The 15346-nt window shown below is 43.6% G+C and overlaps 2 protein-coding genes across 4 annotated transcripts; both read left to right on the forward strand.

Annotated features, from left to right (window-relative positions):
* Positions 1-186: 186 nt before the first annotated feature.
* LOC6525538 lies at positions 187-7689 on the forward strand. The gene is made up of 8 exons (XM_002101337.4): positions 187-329; positions 1217-1594; positions 1866-2050; positions 3684-3863; positions 4490-5435; positions 5768-6180; positions 6250-6577; positions 6643-7689. Exons 2-8 carry the CDS (start codon positions 1480-1482, stop codon positions 7173-7175), a joined length of 2700 nt encoding a protein of 899 aa, XP_002101373.1. The 5' UTR covers positions 187-329; positions 1217-1479; the 3' UTR covers positions 7176-7689.
* A 2188-nt stretch (positions 7690-9877) lies between these two features.
* LOC6525539 (endoplasmic reticulum chaperone BiP) lies at positions 9878-15296 on the forward strand. Of its 3 annotated transcripts, none has more exons than XM_015190859.3 (3): positions 9878-10105; positions 11970-12115; positions 12517-15296. In XM_015190859.3, exons 2-3 carry the CDS (start codon positions 11991-11993, stop codon positions 14360-14362), a joined length of 1971 nt encoding a protein of 656 aa, XP_015046345.1. In that variant the 5' UTR covers positions 9878-10105; positions 11970-11990; the 3' UTR covers positions 14363-15296. The 3 variants fall into 3 exon arrangements, with proteins under 3 accessions (XP_015046345.1, XP_015046346.1, XP_002101374.1); XM_015190860.3 differs by lacking the exon at positions 9878-10105 and adding an exon at positions 10541-10694; XM_002101338.4 differs by lacking the exon at positions 9878-10105 and adding an exon at positions 11572-11711.
* Positions 15297-15346: the final 50 nt, after the last annotated feature.

Raw genomic sequence — 15346 nt, forward strand, 5'->3', positions numbered from 1 at the left:
CGGATAAATGAATAAATATTATAACTTGTTATGTGTTACTGAAATATAAACAAGCCAATACCAAATGCTCTTAAAAATAGTATAGTTTCAAATTCACATATTTTCTGTATTAATTATTTTATTAGTATTTTATGTCATTATTAAATTTGAGCTTTTGTAGTATTTTTTAGTATCTTATTGTCCTAGGCCGGAACCGATTGGTAAATTCAGACCAACGCCATTTGGCAACACTGGCGCTGCATTAGCGGCAAAAAAAATTAATTTTTTGCCATTTACGTTGGCGTAAAGTTCTGTCGCACAACAATTATAAAGCTCGACCAGCTGGGTTGGTAAGCGTTCGTGATCGCTCCCATTTGCCCCAGGATTCATCTAATCCTGTCCAGCGGCATATTTTTGCACAACAGCCACACGGCGCATTGTGTTTGTTGTTTTTCGAAATTCGCAAAGTGTGTGTTTATTTGCGGTTGTGCCTATCTGTGTGTGTGTGTGTGCGTGTGTGTTTGGTTGTGTTTTGGTATCCAGAGTGAGTTCATCCAAATGAGAAAAAGGAAAGGAAATGAAGAAAGTGTTATATGTTGAAAATAATATATTTGGGTCAAATCTGTGCGTGCATGTGTGTGCGTGGGTGTGATTGTATATAAGACACACTCGTTTTTTCCTTAATCTCCTTTCGCTTTACTTTCGTTTTCTTTGCGCCTTCTTGTTTTGCTGCTCCGCATGTTTGTTGTTGCTGCTGCACGAGCTTCTTCTGCCGGCGCAACTAATTCGATTTATTTATAAAACGTAGATTTATACATGTTTAAATATTCTGCTCTAAACAAATGCAAAATAAAAGCATCTATCTATTCGCGCGCTTGTGTGTGTGTGTATGTGTGACCTTCGTGCAATTTTCCAATTGGGAAAGGGGAAGAGGAAGAAGCGATGGCAAGGGAGAAGGAGGAAGCCGAATAGCGAGGTCCTGCGATAATGCAATCAGATCGCCTGTGCATGTGCGTGCGTGCGTTTGTGTGTGTGTGGGGGTATTTTCCCAGCTTTAATTCAATTTCCTCGAGCAACAAGCACTTACGGTTTTAAAACAATTACACACGGGCACTTTTACAGTTTGAAAGCTTTGTAATCAGGCAATTTACCTTCTCCTTTAGTTCCTCCATATTTATATGTTTTTTTGTTTGTGTTATTTTTTTTTTTTACTTTTCTATTGCTATTTCTTTTGCAGCACAAGAGCGGCGGAGGCGGCGGCAGAGAGAGAGCGAGGGAAGAGTGAAAAACAAACCAAAAGACACGGCAAATCAGTCTAGTCAACAAAAGCAGACCAAATGAGCACGCACTTCGGGACTAACGAGCAGCACAAACTAAGCCAAAAATAAAGCTAAAGATAAAAGAGAGGCAGAAGACATCGCTACACACACTCACACACACACGCACACACTAGCACAACCCATTACACTGAGCGAAATCGCATCGGAAATCGGCTTCAAGATGCGGGTGGTGGCCATGGTCAGTGGCGGCAAGGACAGCTGCTACAACATGATGCAGTGCGTCGCCGAGGGTCACGAAATCGTCGCCCTGGCCAATCTGCATCCCAAGGACAGAGGTGAGTCCACAGCAATCACTTAGCCATAGTCTTCGGCGATCATATCAAGCTTAAAGGATATAGAAAACTAAACACATCTCGTTTTTCCCCCATTTGTATACCATTGATTACGATTCTGAAGAAGGATCATAAATGTTGATAGCTGTATGCTTTCAATTTAGTTGTTTGTCACAAGCACACAACATTGGTATTCCTATTTGCAATATCATTTATCAGCGATACGCCTTATTTGATCTCTTGTCGCATGTGCCTCCGAATCTCTACATTCCAGACGAACTGGACAGCTTCATGTACCAGACGGTCGGCCACATGGGCATCGAGATTCTGGCCAGCGCCATGGGATTGCCACTGTACCGGCGCGAAACCAAGGGCAAGAGCACCCAAACCGGCAAGCAGTACGTGCCCACCGATGACGACGAGGTCGAGGATCTATACAGTCTGCTGGAGACATGCAAGGTGATTGATTGCTTAATGATTGGCCCCAAATCCCAACCTCAACCCATTCCCCAAACTCTGATTAATACGGGTGATATGAAAACTTGGGGGAAAATCAACTGCAATTGCTGTTGATACTCTTGTTTTGTTAAGCCTTTCCATATTTGTGTATTGGTTTTTAATATATACATTACTATGGAATTATAAGGAATATTTATAAAGGGTTCTAAAGCTCTCCTATTCACTTGGAAAACACGAGACCTTTAGGCCTGTAAATGTTTGCTTCGACGAACTTTTTGTTTAGTTTTGCTTGTAATAGAAGCGGAAAAAGTGCACTTACCATTGAAATCGATTCGAATTACTTGTTTATGTCTCCACGCAGTCCTGCTTATTTTCGTAAAATCGCAAGTGTGTGTTATCAGATATAGTTATATCACATAGCCTTCATTTGGTTTGGGTTACATATACACGGAGAAAAACGAGCCCTATCGTTGGCAAATATTGCGCTAGACAAAACATCTTGATAAATGAGCTTGAAGGGGTTACTTTTCAATGGGTTTTTGTTTCTAGGTAATGAATTTGAAGCCTTAAATGATTGAAGTGTATCTGTTTTAGTGGGAAAAGTATTTTCTTTAACTGCACGTAATAGTTTTTAGTTTTCATTCGTGGGCCTATCAGTGCTCTGCGCTTTGGTTCGTAAATCCGCGCTTGTTGTGCGATGTCCTTGGTCGTCCTGGTCGTGCCCACTCATCCGCATTTCTGCGCATCAATCAACTGCAGCACAGATTGCAACTGCAAATCCACAAGCCACCCGGTAATTGGATGGGCGCATTCTCATTCGCATTTAAATATTCACATATACAGCCATTCGCGATGGGAAGTCGCCGGTGGGTAATCTTATCGCGATGTCCGGCCAATCGAGACGGGACGAGCTGTTGCCGTGCACGTGAACCATTCCGCCGGGTTAAAAAAACACACTCAAAATAATAATACAGAAAGTATTCAAAATATATATGTACTTATAAACCTATATATATCATGTATTTGTATTAAAACCGCAGCAACCAAAACAATTACAATACGAACCAGGAATACTATACTATACTATATAATCGCACAAATTGTTTACTGGCAGAGAATCGAACGGCCTAAGAAAAACTGTTGATGGTGATTACAGTTTGGCAGGCCTTATAGGCATTATAGTATTATTAACCGAACCGACCATCAGTTTCAGTATCAGTATCGCCTGCACTCAAAGTGTAATTACATTTTTGCATTCGCTTAGCTGATATCGTGCATTACAATTTGATCAGCTTTGAGCTGATAGCAAATTAATTACGTTGGCACAGTGTCGTATATAAGAACTAATACAGTGCTGTCTTTCACTGCGAAAATAGTTTAATAATTATGACGGCATGCTTTCGATGACTTTGAAGTTCAAAAGGCAAGTAGCATTTTTGGGTCTTGAATATTGTCTAATATCTACTTTATTAGAGTTTAACCTTTAAGGGGATCTCTATTGTCATATCATCTTAAATATAATCACTGTTAAACAGTTCACTGACCCAACGCCTCGTCTTATATCCATTTGTCCCATATATACATAGTTATCCAACTCTGCTCGATATATACTTATGCTCCATTCCATTCGCAGCACGAACTGCAGGTGGATGCGGTGGCCGTGGGCGCCATCCTGTCGGATTACCAACGCGTGCGTGTGGAGAACGTGTGCAGCCGCCTGAACCTGATATCCCTGGCCTATTTGTGGAGGAGAGATCAGACTGAATTGCTGCAGGAGATGATCGACTGCCAGGTGCACGCCATCATCATCAAGGTACGTATGAATGCGTCCACAAGCACGTTGCGATACACGTTTGTGAAAATACAAAATAAAAATATAGAAGAAAAACGTTAAGAAACACCTTCGATGGCTGTGCAGATTTGTGAGGGAGTTTTTGAATGAACGTACATGACATATTCGTTGATGGGTTTCATAATCGTAACCAATCCACGCCCGCAGCTCCAGCTATCCAATTTATCAGCTGAGTTGTCATTTGTGCTAAATTTAGACCATGTAAATAGAACGCTCGACTTGCTCAGCTGAAAATGATCTATTTCACCTGAATTACACACCAGCTGCCATAAGCAACCATTGTAAATATACAAAATAACAACATAATGATGTTCACGACTATTCAATTGTTGGTAGAGAAAGATGATATGCGACATGCTAATTTGCGAATAATAGGATTCAATAGCATTATTTCCAAACAATTTGTGGATGAAAAGTATTGAAAATAGTTAAGTTAACTTACAATACTTGAGTACTTCACATCTAAAGTAGATCTTTAGACCACAACCATTGCAAGTCTGCACGCCATCGAAGGTGTTCTTGTATCGCAATATACCCACGCTTAACCATCCACGGCGCCTCCATCTCCCCCGATATCCCGGACACAGGTGGCTGCCCTGGGCCTCGTGCCGGATCGACATCTGGGCAAGTCGCTGCGCGAGATGCAGCCGCATCTGCTGAAGATGCGCGACAAGTACGGACTGAATGTGTGCGGCGAGGGTGGCGAGTATGAGACATTCACCTTGGACTGCCCGCTCTTCCGGCAGCGCATCGTTGTCGAGGACATCCAGACGATCATCAGCAGTGCCGATCCCATCTGCCCGGTGGGCTACATCAATTTCACCAAACTGACGCTGCAGCCAAAGGAGGCGGCGGGCGCGGCCAGCAGTGGCGGCAATGAGGTGGTGTTCGTGAAGCGTTCACTCGACTATATAAGCGATCTGAACGAATCGACGTACAGCGACCTCAGCGATCCGGACTTCAGTGAAACGGAACTGGAGCTGATTGAAAAGGAGACGAGGCTGCGCGAATCGCTTAGCCAAAGTGAGCTGATATCGCGCAGTAACTCATTTGGCCGCCATCTGGCCGCCACCGCCTCCTCGCCGATACCCATTGTCACGAAGAGCGCCAGCGTCGACGAGCCCACAGCGGCGGCGGCGCCGATACTGGGCGGAGTTGGAGGACCGCCAATCTGTTCCACCTCAGCCTGTGCGTCCATGCTGCTGGCCACCACCGCCGACGGCCTGAGCAGCCTGGCCAGCTCACAGAGCCAGGGCGGTGGCCATGGGCTCGGCAGCAGCACGGCCGCCGTGTGCGGCTCGCTGTCGCTGGCCATCTCCTCGCTTGGGCTCAGCGCCAATACCTGCTGTCATCCGGGCGGAGCTGGTGGAGGAATTGGAATAGGAGTAGGAGTAGGAGCAGGATCAGGAGCACCTTTGGCCACCACACAACCGCCCAGTCCGCTGAAGTACGAGCGGGAATTCCGTCCACTGGTCAACGAGGCCAGAGCGGCCATCAATGCCAAGGGCTGGATGTGGCTGGCGGGCATACAGGGTATCCAAAGAGTCTCTATTGCATCTCTATACTATCACTTTCAATGGGCACGGTGGTCACTCGCTCTTAGTACAGTAACCCATAACGAATGTGTTTCGAGCTTTTGCATAATTCTTATAAACAGTTTTCGTACTTTAGTATAATTTGTTTATAAGTATAATATGAGTACAAATTATATATTGTAGTTAGTGTATTGTCAAACTAAAACTAACATTTCCCATACCTAAACTAACACTAAAACATTACGAGTAGATTCAACAAGTGACCACCGTGCTTGACATTTGTATTGACTCCAAAACTGATTGCTAACGCTATGTTTAATCCTTCGACAGGCTCCGGAACGGAGGGCATTGAGCAGGGCATGCAGCAGGCATTGGACACGCTGCGCGATATGTGCCAGGCCAAGGGCTACGATCTGCAGGATCTGTGCTATGTCACGCTCTATGTCCGCTCCATCGGCGAGTATCCAGCGCTAAATCGTGTCTACCATCGCGCCTTCGACTTTCATAATCCGCCAACGCGCGTCTGCGTTGAGTGTCCGCTGCCCGATGGCTGCCATGTGGTAATGGAGGCCATTGCCTACCGCCAACCGGTGGCCGGAACGATATCCAGTGCCGAGGAGCGTGATCGCGAGGGCGAGGAGACTGCAGCGGCGCTGCTCAACGGGCGCCGCAATACGATGCATGTGCAGGGCATCTCGCACTGGGCGCCGGCCAACATTGGACCATATAGCCAGTCCACCAGGGTGAGATTTAGAATATAGATCGATCGAATTCTACAAGCACTAATTCCCAAATCTTAAAATCTCTTGCAGATTGGCGACATTACGTACATCTCCGGCCAGATCGCCCTGGTGCCCGGCAGCATGACAATCATCGAGGGCGGCATCCGTCCGCAGTGCAAGCTCACGTTGCGCCACATCAGCCGCATTGCCAAGGCGATGAACGCCCACGGCCAGCTGCGCGATGTGGTGCACGGCATCTGCTTTGTGACCCATCCAGCCTTCATTGGCGAGGCGCGTCGCCAGTGGGAGCGTCGCACCACCAATGCCATCATGGACTATATAGTGCTGCCGGCACTGCCGCGTGAGGCACTGGTGGAATGGCAGGTGTGGGCGCACACCCACAACGATCGTTTCGACTGTGAGGCACATAAATTACAAGTCACACAAACATCTCCTTATTTTATTCCTTATTTTGCTTTACAGATGAGGAGACTGGCTGTTCGGTGGGCGATTATACCATCTCGATACGTCGTCGCTGGAACTACGAGAACAATTGCGCGGCCATCGTTTGCTATGTGTCCACTGGCCTGGCCTCGTCCACCACCCAACTGACGCAGCTGAGCGACGACATACTGGGCAATCACTGCCGTCTTGCACAATCGGTTACTGCCGAACATCTGGACGAAATCTTCACGTATGTGGTTAATCGTCTGCTGAAAGACTATCCGCTGGCCAAGAAGCAGGCGCAGCAACCGACGAATTCGGGAACTCCACCGGCCACACCCACGCAACCGGGCGGTGCTGGCGGAGATCAGCACCAGCCAGTGCCGGCGATTCACCTGAAATTGTTCTACCAAGTTAATGCCGCACCGGCAACGGATCTGCTGCTTCAGGCGCTGCACGATTTCCGTCTCAAGTGCCAGGATACGGCCGCCATTGTCTACACAGTGCTGCCCGCCTGCAGCCTGCACAACTTCAGTACGTTCCTGTCCATTTGCGGAGTGAGGCACGAGTAGGAGCCCCAGAAAGCCGCAGAAAGTTGAAGGATGTTGATGAGAAGGATGATATGGAGGAAAATGATGAAACAATTTGCTGCCACCGCACCAAGCAGAACACAGAATATATATATACACCACTATATATACGCAGATATATGCTGAAAATGGGTCTTTATTTGGTTTGACAAAGAATCGCATTGGCAGAGGGTAATCTTTGGATAATTCCAAGCCAGTTGGCCTTTCATATGATATGGGTCACAAAATACTACATTTCTTTCGAAAAGCTTCCATGTTCCATTTACATTTCGACCTTTTAAGTAAACACAAATGAGAGCGCCACAATTTGTCCGTTGTAAATAATTAAGGCCAACTGCCAAGTATTGTCCACAGATAACTCGATTGTTCCAAACTTTTTCAGTAACATCTGCTTGCCCTTTGTTAATATTGTTAACTAGCCGGCGATTCTAAGATCGTAAAGATATGCCGTAGAGCCAACATGCTGTATCCATAGAATAAATCACTTCGTGTCGCAGTTACGGACCAAACTCTCTCACAAAATGGTAAAGAAAAAAGAAAAGCCTAGAACACACTCAAAAAGGATCTATGCAACTCAAGTGTTTCAGCAACTCGCGATGGAAAACCAAGCATACAAATTCAATTTAAAGCCACTTTATATATTATATACGAAGAAAGCAAACCAATTTTGTGCACTCTATTGCCCAAAAGCAAAAAAGAAAGCTGTAACTATACTCTTATACAAACTATTAACTATTAATCGTTTTTCGATGTGCTTTTCTTTATGCTCCGACTTTTTATATATATATAAATATGTGTGAAACATATACATCTTAGCGATTTTAGTTCACTTTTTCAAATAGCCACAAACTTTTGACCAAAACAAAACAAAAACCCAGAGAAACGACAGCATTGTAAAGCAATTGATGTTTATATTGTCGTTAAGCTTTAATTATTGTGGAGTGCAGATGATGTGGCCTATTCTTCGACCACGTCGACCATTATTTTCATTACCCATTATCCGAGTGTAGCAAATTCGCCATAGAGAACCTAGATTGTATCATCAATTCTATAAATTTTTTTTATTAGTTTGTTTTAATAGATATGGAAATTACCGAATAGAGATTATTGAATGTGTTGCTTAGAGTGTACAACTGTCCATAGTTTTTCCTGCACAATCTGCGACAGTAAGAAAACTATTTTGGCTGGATTCCACACCAGAATTTGGTCAACGTATACTTTTTTAATGTAAAGTACGGTACGATATCGATGGGGCGCTGAGCGGGGAAATGATAAAAAGATTATTACATGCTATTATGTATTGTTATGAAAATATATTGATATTGAATGAGTGTCATTACAAAAATCGACAAAAAAGCAAAAAAAAAAAAAAACCAAAGGAAAACTAAAAAGTGGGTGTTTTTTATTCTCGGGCGGATGCGAACTGATAAGTACTGCGGAACGGTCAAGCACTCGCTATAAATATGCTATACATATACATATTTGGTCTTATCGGCAGAGGTTTAATTTATGGAAATTATCATTTGGAATGAAGATCGGGGAAATGCCTGGAAATTGCCAGACAATCGTGGTATTTTCGACTCATTCGGAGAATATACCATGTGAATCAACCAAATTATTAGTCATGATATTTTCGAAACATGTTCTAACCAATATTTGGGGTGTGCTATTTCAACATATTTCAACATTTTAGATAAAACCGAAACATGATTTATTTTAATTAAATAAAGTTCTGGGAAGTGTTGCAAAAATCAAGAGTTCCTATTGGAAATTCAAAATAGCAGTTTATTCCAATTTATATATAGAATTCTAGATTATTTTATAGGATATTAATTTAATTATATATATTTTCATTCATTAATCACAATAGACATAAGGTATTAGTTGTTATTTTTAATATTCGTAAAACAGATATTTCGTATTTACTTTTAATATCAGCAGATAGTATTCTTACAATATTGAAAAACAATTTGAAACTGAAACAAACAAACTGAATTGGAATTCGTAATGTAAATATCTGCTTACAGTAATAAGATTCTTAAAGAATGCATGAATTATAACTTTAAATATTGGAATGAGAAGTTTTTTAGACTCTGGAAGTTGTCAGTAATTACGCCCCACTTAAAGTAACGGCAAACGTCCAGATTCAGCTGGAAGCATAACGGTAAACCTGGGGCAATGTACACGTCAGTGTTCGTAGCTTGCGTTACTTAAGGCAAACGCATATTTGCATCAGACAAACCAAACACCAAAAAAGAAAAAAAGAGGGCCAAACATCGCACTCTCTCCGCTCCGCAAATGTTTGGGTAAACAAATAGTGGAAAGCTCACAGAGAGAGAGTGTTGGCATTAGTGGGCGGTACCGCTACGCCTGCGACACGTCAGTGCTAGAGGTGGAACATGCTAAGAGAATTATCGTTTAAAATTGCATTTTATGTATTGAATAAATATTAATGTAGTTTTAAATAAAAAAAAACTATTAGTATCAAAAAAAGGGAAATATTCTCAACACCTTTATCTACTAAGAATTTTTGTCTAACGTGATATTTGTTCGACTTATTCGATTGCCAGATGCCTATCGATGTTTCTAGAAAAGCAAATTCATCGACACGTCAGTGGTACGTGGGAGCGAGGAGCAATAAATAGCCGGAAAGCAGAGAGCGAAAATCAGTTTCAAAACAAAAGTACAAGGAATAACAGCACAGCAAAAGAGAAACGCGAATTATTAAATACAATTTATTATCCCAAGAACAACGTAACGCGCTGTGACCGCAAATATAAACAAGAAATCGTTACATTCCCATTAGATAAATTAAAACCAAGCCAAAAAACAACAAAGACTTATACTTCTGTGACAAAAAGTGACAATTACCTAAATAAGTGAATTTTTTTTAATAGTTTTAGTTAGAAAATGTAAGTATATGAAAAGGATATTATAAACTGTTTTATAAGTGTATATTCAGATATGTTATTTTTTTTTTAATATGTTATTGGTGTGTGTGTCAGGAATAATTTCTTGGCTTGGATAAAGTTATAGCATTTTCTGTTTTTTTTATAACAAAATTGAGCCAACTATTCAGCTTTTAATTGAACTGACAGAAAGGTGTTAATAGAAAAATTAATATAAAACATTTGCTTCGTAACAGCAAATATACAGCATACACATAGTTACAAAACCTTAAAATTAACTTGACATTGATAAAAGTAACACAAATATAGTGTTTAGAAATCAATAAATATATTCAAAAAACGGTTATTCGTTGGATCAACAAACGCACGCTTTTCAACACTGATCTACCACTGACGTGTCTTTTCGGCCCCAGAGTTGCACGTGTGTGTGTGTGCCGCAGCGTGTAACTGTGTGCGTGCGTAGAAAGCGCCGGCAAAAAAGTCAGAAAAGCAGCAGCCACATATTCTACGGCTCTGTCAGTTCAGTTTGAAGCGTCGAGAAAGCACATTAAATCGAAACAAATCCGAAATTGTTATCCGCTCAGCGATAAGTGTAAGTGTTAGTTACAAAAAAAAGGCATAAATACAAGCTAAACGTTAGCAACCATAGTTGCAAAGTGCACAGGCACTGCCAGAATATTTGTAAAAGGAACGGGAAGCTAAGAGGAACACCAATACACTACAACTTTACGGTCGCCATGTTGGCAAAAGTAAAAGGGGTCTGCCACAAAAAGTTTGCCAGCACGTGCCCAAAAAAAATAGAAACGTGTGAATTTATGTTCTTTTATAGTTGCATCCCATAAAGGCCAACCAATGACGTGGTGGTCGTGACGCACGACTTAGTTAATATGCAAATGACAAGTTCGGTGAATGAACTTTGTTTGCTCCTTTGTGTTAGTTTTTTACATCTTAAGTTTGCATTTACATAGGTGAAGTTATTGTTGTCTTCTTACAGTAATTTACGGTTAATTTAGCATGCACTTCTTTTTTTTTTTGAAAGACCGCAAAGCGCTTGCGCACTTGGGCGTCTGTGTGAGTGGGAGTAGGGCTATCTGTATGTGTGTGTGTGCGCTCAATCCGCTTGGTACACGTCATTTATTTAACAGATTTATAAGCTCATCGCTTTGCTCTCTCTCTCTCTCTCTCTCTCTGCCTTTTGCCGCTGGTCGCAAAGTACACGTCAGTGCGGCATAGTAACAAAAGAATAAAATACCTGAGTGGTTAAGCTACAAACAGCTGTGCAAAGCCAGCTTTCCTTCTAGAATTGTGCGTGGGGAGGGGGACTTTCTCGGAGTGCGTGAAAGTACGAAAAGAATTAAACCAGTTATTTGGCCGCTCTCTCGCCGGCAGCAGTCGTCCTCTTGTCCAAAGAAAGAACCAGAAAAATGTTACACGTATACAAATTTGGCAGCTCTTTCACGCGCTCTCTCTCTCTCCTTCTCTCGCTTTCCGGCGACGTCGACGTCGGTCAATGTCAGCAGAACAGAGATGAGCGCACCGCTTAGCAGTTGCCGGGCAGTTAGCCATTGGAGTAGACGTGTTTTTCAACTGATCTTGACTTAAAGAAAAGGTATTGGTACTTATAATCGTAGAATTGTAGTTAAAAGAATAAGGTTGCCAAAGTGGCACAGCTAACGGTATATGTTGACAGTTGACAATTTGGCCGACGTCATCAGTAGTAGTTCTCTCGCAGAGTGCGAGAGGGAGAAAGAATACTGTGCCCATAGATGTTTGTGTGTGTGTCTGCGTGTGATTGTGTTGACGTGTACAAAAAGCCGAGCTTGAAATAGTTGGGCAAAAATTAACATTATCCCTTTTTTATTTGCAGTTTTCCTGAGAGATCTTCAATATGAGGTTATGCATATTACTGGCTGTCGTGGCCTTCGTTGGCCTCTCGCTGGGCGAGGAAAAGAAGGAGAAGGACAAGGAGCTGGGCACAGTGATCGGCATTGATTTGGGCACCACGTATTCTTGGTAAGTTAGACCTGCTCTTCCATCGATATCAAATCCCCTTGAAATATCTAGATCATAAACAATACAGTGGTCATAAATACTCCTGCGTTAATTGGGACGTGTTCTTGTGTTTTCTAGTAGTATTAACAATTTTAGATTTTGTAAAGTTGAAATGCCCTAAAAAATAACTTACGATTGTGTAAGTTCTTAAGAAACTGGACTTTATCTATGCACTTATACTTGTAATTTTAGCTGACACACTTCCACGTGCGCATTATAATAAGTAATTTTCGCTGTAGTTAGAGATTCAAGATTAAATTTACTCACACGTGTAGACGTGTATCGCAACCACTGGGCATCTTTACTTTCAATTTACGATTCGGTACTAATTTAAATATTTCTCTCTCATATTCACCTTACAGCGTTGGTGTGTACAAGAATGGACGCGTTGAGATCATCGCCAACGATCAGGGTAACCGCATCACTCCCTCCTACGTCGCTTTCACCGCTGACGGTGAGCGTCTCATTGGAGATGCCGCCAAGAATCAGTTGACCACAAATCCCGAGAACACGGTCTTCGATGCCAAGCGTCTGATCGGTCGCGAGTGGTCCGACACCAATGTGCAGCACGACATCAAGTTCTTCCCCTTCAAGGTTGTCGAGAAGAACTCGAAGCCCCATATCAGCGTTGACACGTCGCAGGGCGCCAAGGTCTTCGCACCCGAGGAGATCTCCGCCATGGTTCTGGGCAAGATGAAGGAAACCGCTGAGGCCTATCTGGGCAAGAAGGTCACCCATGCTGTCGTCACTGTGCCAGCCTACTTCAACGATGCCCAGCGTCAGGCTACCAAGGATGCTGGTGTGATTGCCGGTCTGCAGGTGATGCGCATCATCAACGAACCCACTGCTGCTGCTATTGCCTACGGTCTGGACAAGAAGGAGGGCGAGAAGAACGTGCTTGTGTTCGATTTGGGCGGCGGTACCTTCGATGTCTCCCTGCTGACCATCGATAACGGAGTGTTCGAGGTGGTGGCCACCAACGGTGATACTCATTTGGGAGGTGAGGACTTCGATCAGCGTGTGATGGATCACTTCATCAAGCTGTACAAGAAGAAGAAGGGCAAGGACATTCGCAAGGACAACCGTGCTGTTCAGAAGCTGCGTCGTGAGGTTGAGAAGGCCAAGCGTGCCCTGTCTGGTTCCCACCAGGTGCGCATCGAAATTGAATCCTTCTTCGAGGGCGATGACTTCTCCGAGACCCTGACCCGTGCCAAGTTCGAGGAGCTCAACCTGGATCTGTTCCGTTCCACCCTGAAGCCAGTGCAGAAGGTGCTCGAGGATGCTGACATGAACAAGAAGGACGTGCACGAGATTGTGCTGGTCGGTGGCTCCACTCGTATCCCCAAGGTACAGCAGCTGGTCAAGGACTTCTTCGGCGGCAAGGAACCATCCCGAGGCATCAATCCCGATGAGGCTGTGGCCTACGGTGCTGCTGTGCAGGCTGGCGTGCTCTCTGGCGAACAAGATACCGATGCTATTGTGCTGCTCGATGTGAACCCACTGACCATGGGTATTGAGACCGTTGGCGGTGTGATGACCAAGCTGATTCCCCGTAACACCGTCATCCCCACCAAGAAGTCGCAGGTGTTCTCCACTGCCTCCGATAACCAGCACACTGTCACCATCCAGGTGTACGAGGGCGAGCGTCCCATGACCAAGGACAACCATCTGTTGGGCAAATTCGATCTGACTGGCATTCCACCAGCACCCCGTGGCATTCCCCAGATTGAGGTTTCGTTCGAGATCGACGCCAACGGCATCCTGCAGGTCAGTGCCGAGGACAAGGGTACCGGTAACAAGGAAAAGATCGTCATCACCAACGACCAGAACCGCCTGACGCCCGAGGACATCGATCGCATGATCCACGATGCTGAGAAGTTCGCCGATGAGGACAAGAAGCTGAAGGAGCGTGTCGAGTCGCGCAACGAACTGGAGTCGTATGCCTACAGTCTGAAGAACCAGATCGGCGACAAGGACAAGCTGGGCGCCAAGCTGAGCGACGAGGAGAAGACCAAGCTGGAGTCGGCCATCGATGAGTCGATCAAGTGGCTGGAACAGAATCCCGATGCCGATCCCGAGGAGTACAAGAAGCAGAAGAAGGATCTGGAGGCTATCGTTCAGCCCGTGATCGCTAAGCTGTACCAGGGTGCTGGCGGTGCTCCTCCTCCAGAGGGCGGCGATGATGCCGATCTCAAGGACGAGCTGTAAGATGGCCACCCCTCCTCAACATAACATACACACAGCCCAGCCCGCATCCATTCGAGATCATAGTGTTGGAATTCAGACTGAAAAAACAATTTTAACTTAATTGCAAACGCAGTAGCCACAACAACAACATCAACAACAAGAAGAATAAGAGGAAGATATAGCAGAGATCACAACAGCAAAAGATAATACTACTTTACAGCCCTCAGCAGCCATCCCCCATCCATTCGACCTTTAAGGCAAACTTTCCAGAAAGTAATCCATTAGAAAAACGTGAAAACAAAACAAAAAGAAAAAAACACAATCCTTTTTTTATACATTTTTTTTTTTCTACACTTTAACTTAAAGTATTTTTTTGTCGGCAAAAAATATGAGAAATGTAATAACGATTTATTCGAGTGTTCCTCGCATTTCTCACGCCCTTCCGCCCACTTCCCACACGTTAGCTGCATAATTATGTAAAACTGTAAATTTTTTTTATATATCTATACACATAACTGTGACGACTGTAAGCCCCGAAATCCCCGAGGAGTCGCAAATCAATAGGTTAGCGTTAGCCTACGGATATGTAAAGCGGAAGCAACAAACAAACAAACAAAACAGACAAATGTTATATGTATAAGCGAGTAATGGTCCGAATTCCACGGGCATATTGGCACTGATATCTGTATAGCAATGCGAATATGTCGGCAAATCGGGCTATATTGATGAGATATAGAAGGGAGAGGAGCACAGGGAGCTGCGGGTCGTGCGGAGAATAGGTCGATGAGAATGCAAATGGCAAAAGAGCAAGAGATAAACCACAAAATCATAAGGAAACCACTAGAAAGCTACGGCTAACACCATCGGGCCAGGCTTCATAAATGGGTTCTTCGATTTTACGAAGAATTTTCTAATTTATTTAAAAATAAAATAAAAAAAAATGGAAAAAATTAAATATGTTTGTTTTTTAATTGGGCAAGAGAATATAATTGGGTCTTCTGTGTT

Source organism: Drosophila yakuba, chromosome X (assembly GCF_016746365.2).
Source record: "Drosophila yakuba strain Tai18E2 chromosome X, Prin_Dyak_Tai18E2_2.1, whole genome shotgun sequence".
In the NCBI taxonomy this organism is placed as follows: domain Eukaryota; kingdom Metazoa; phylum Arthropoda; class Insecta; order Diptera; family Drosophilidae; genus Drosophila; species Drosophila yakuba.

Coding starts and splice junctions, on each gene's coding strand:
- LOC6525538 (XM_002101337.4), top strand. CDS start 1,480: ATGCGGGTGGTGGCCATGGTCAGTGGCGGCAAGGACAGCTGCTACAAC. Junction 1,595..1,865: donor TCTGCATCCCAAGGACAGAG/GTGAGTCCACAG, acceptor TCTACATTCCAG/ACGAACTGGACAGCTTCATG. Junction 5,436..5,767: donor GTGGCTGGCGGGCATACAGG/GTATCCAAAGAG, acceptor ATCCTTCGACAG/GCTCCGGAACGGAGGGCATT.
- LOC6525539 (XM_015190859.3), top strand. CDS start 11,991: ATGAGGTTATGCATATTACTGGCTGTCGTGGCCTTCGTTGGCCTCTCG. Junction 12,116..12,516: donor TTGGGCACCACGTATTCTTG/GTAAGTTAGACC, acceptor TTCACCTTACAG/CGTTGGTGTGTACAAGAATG.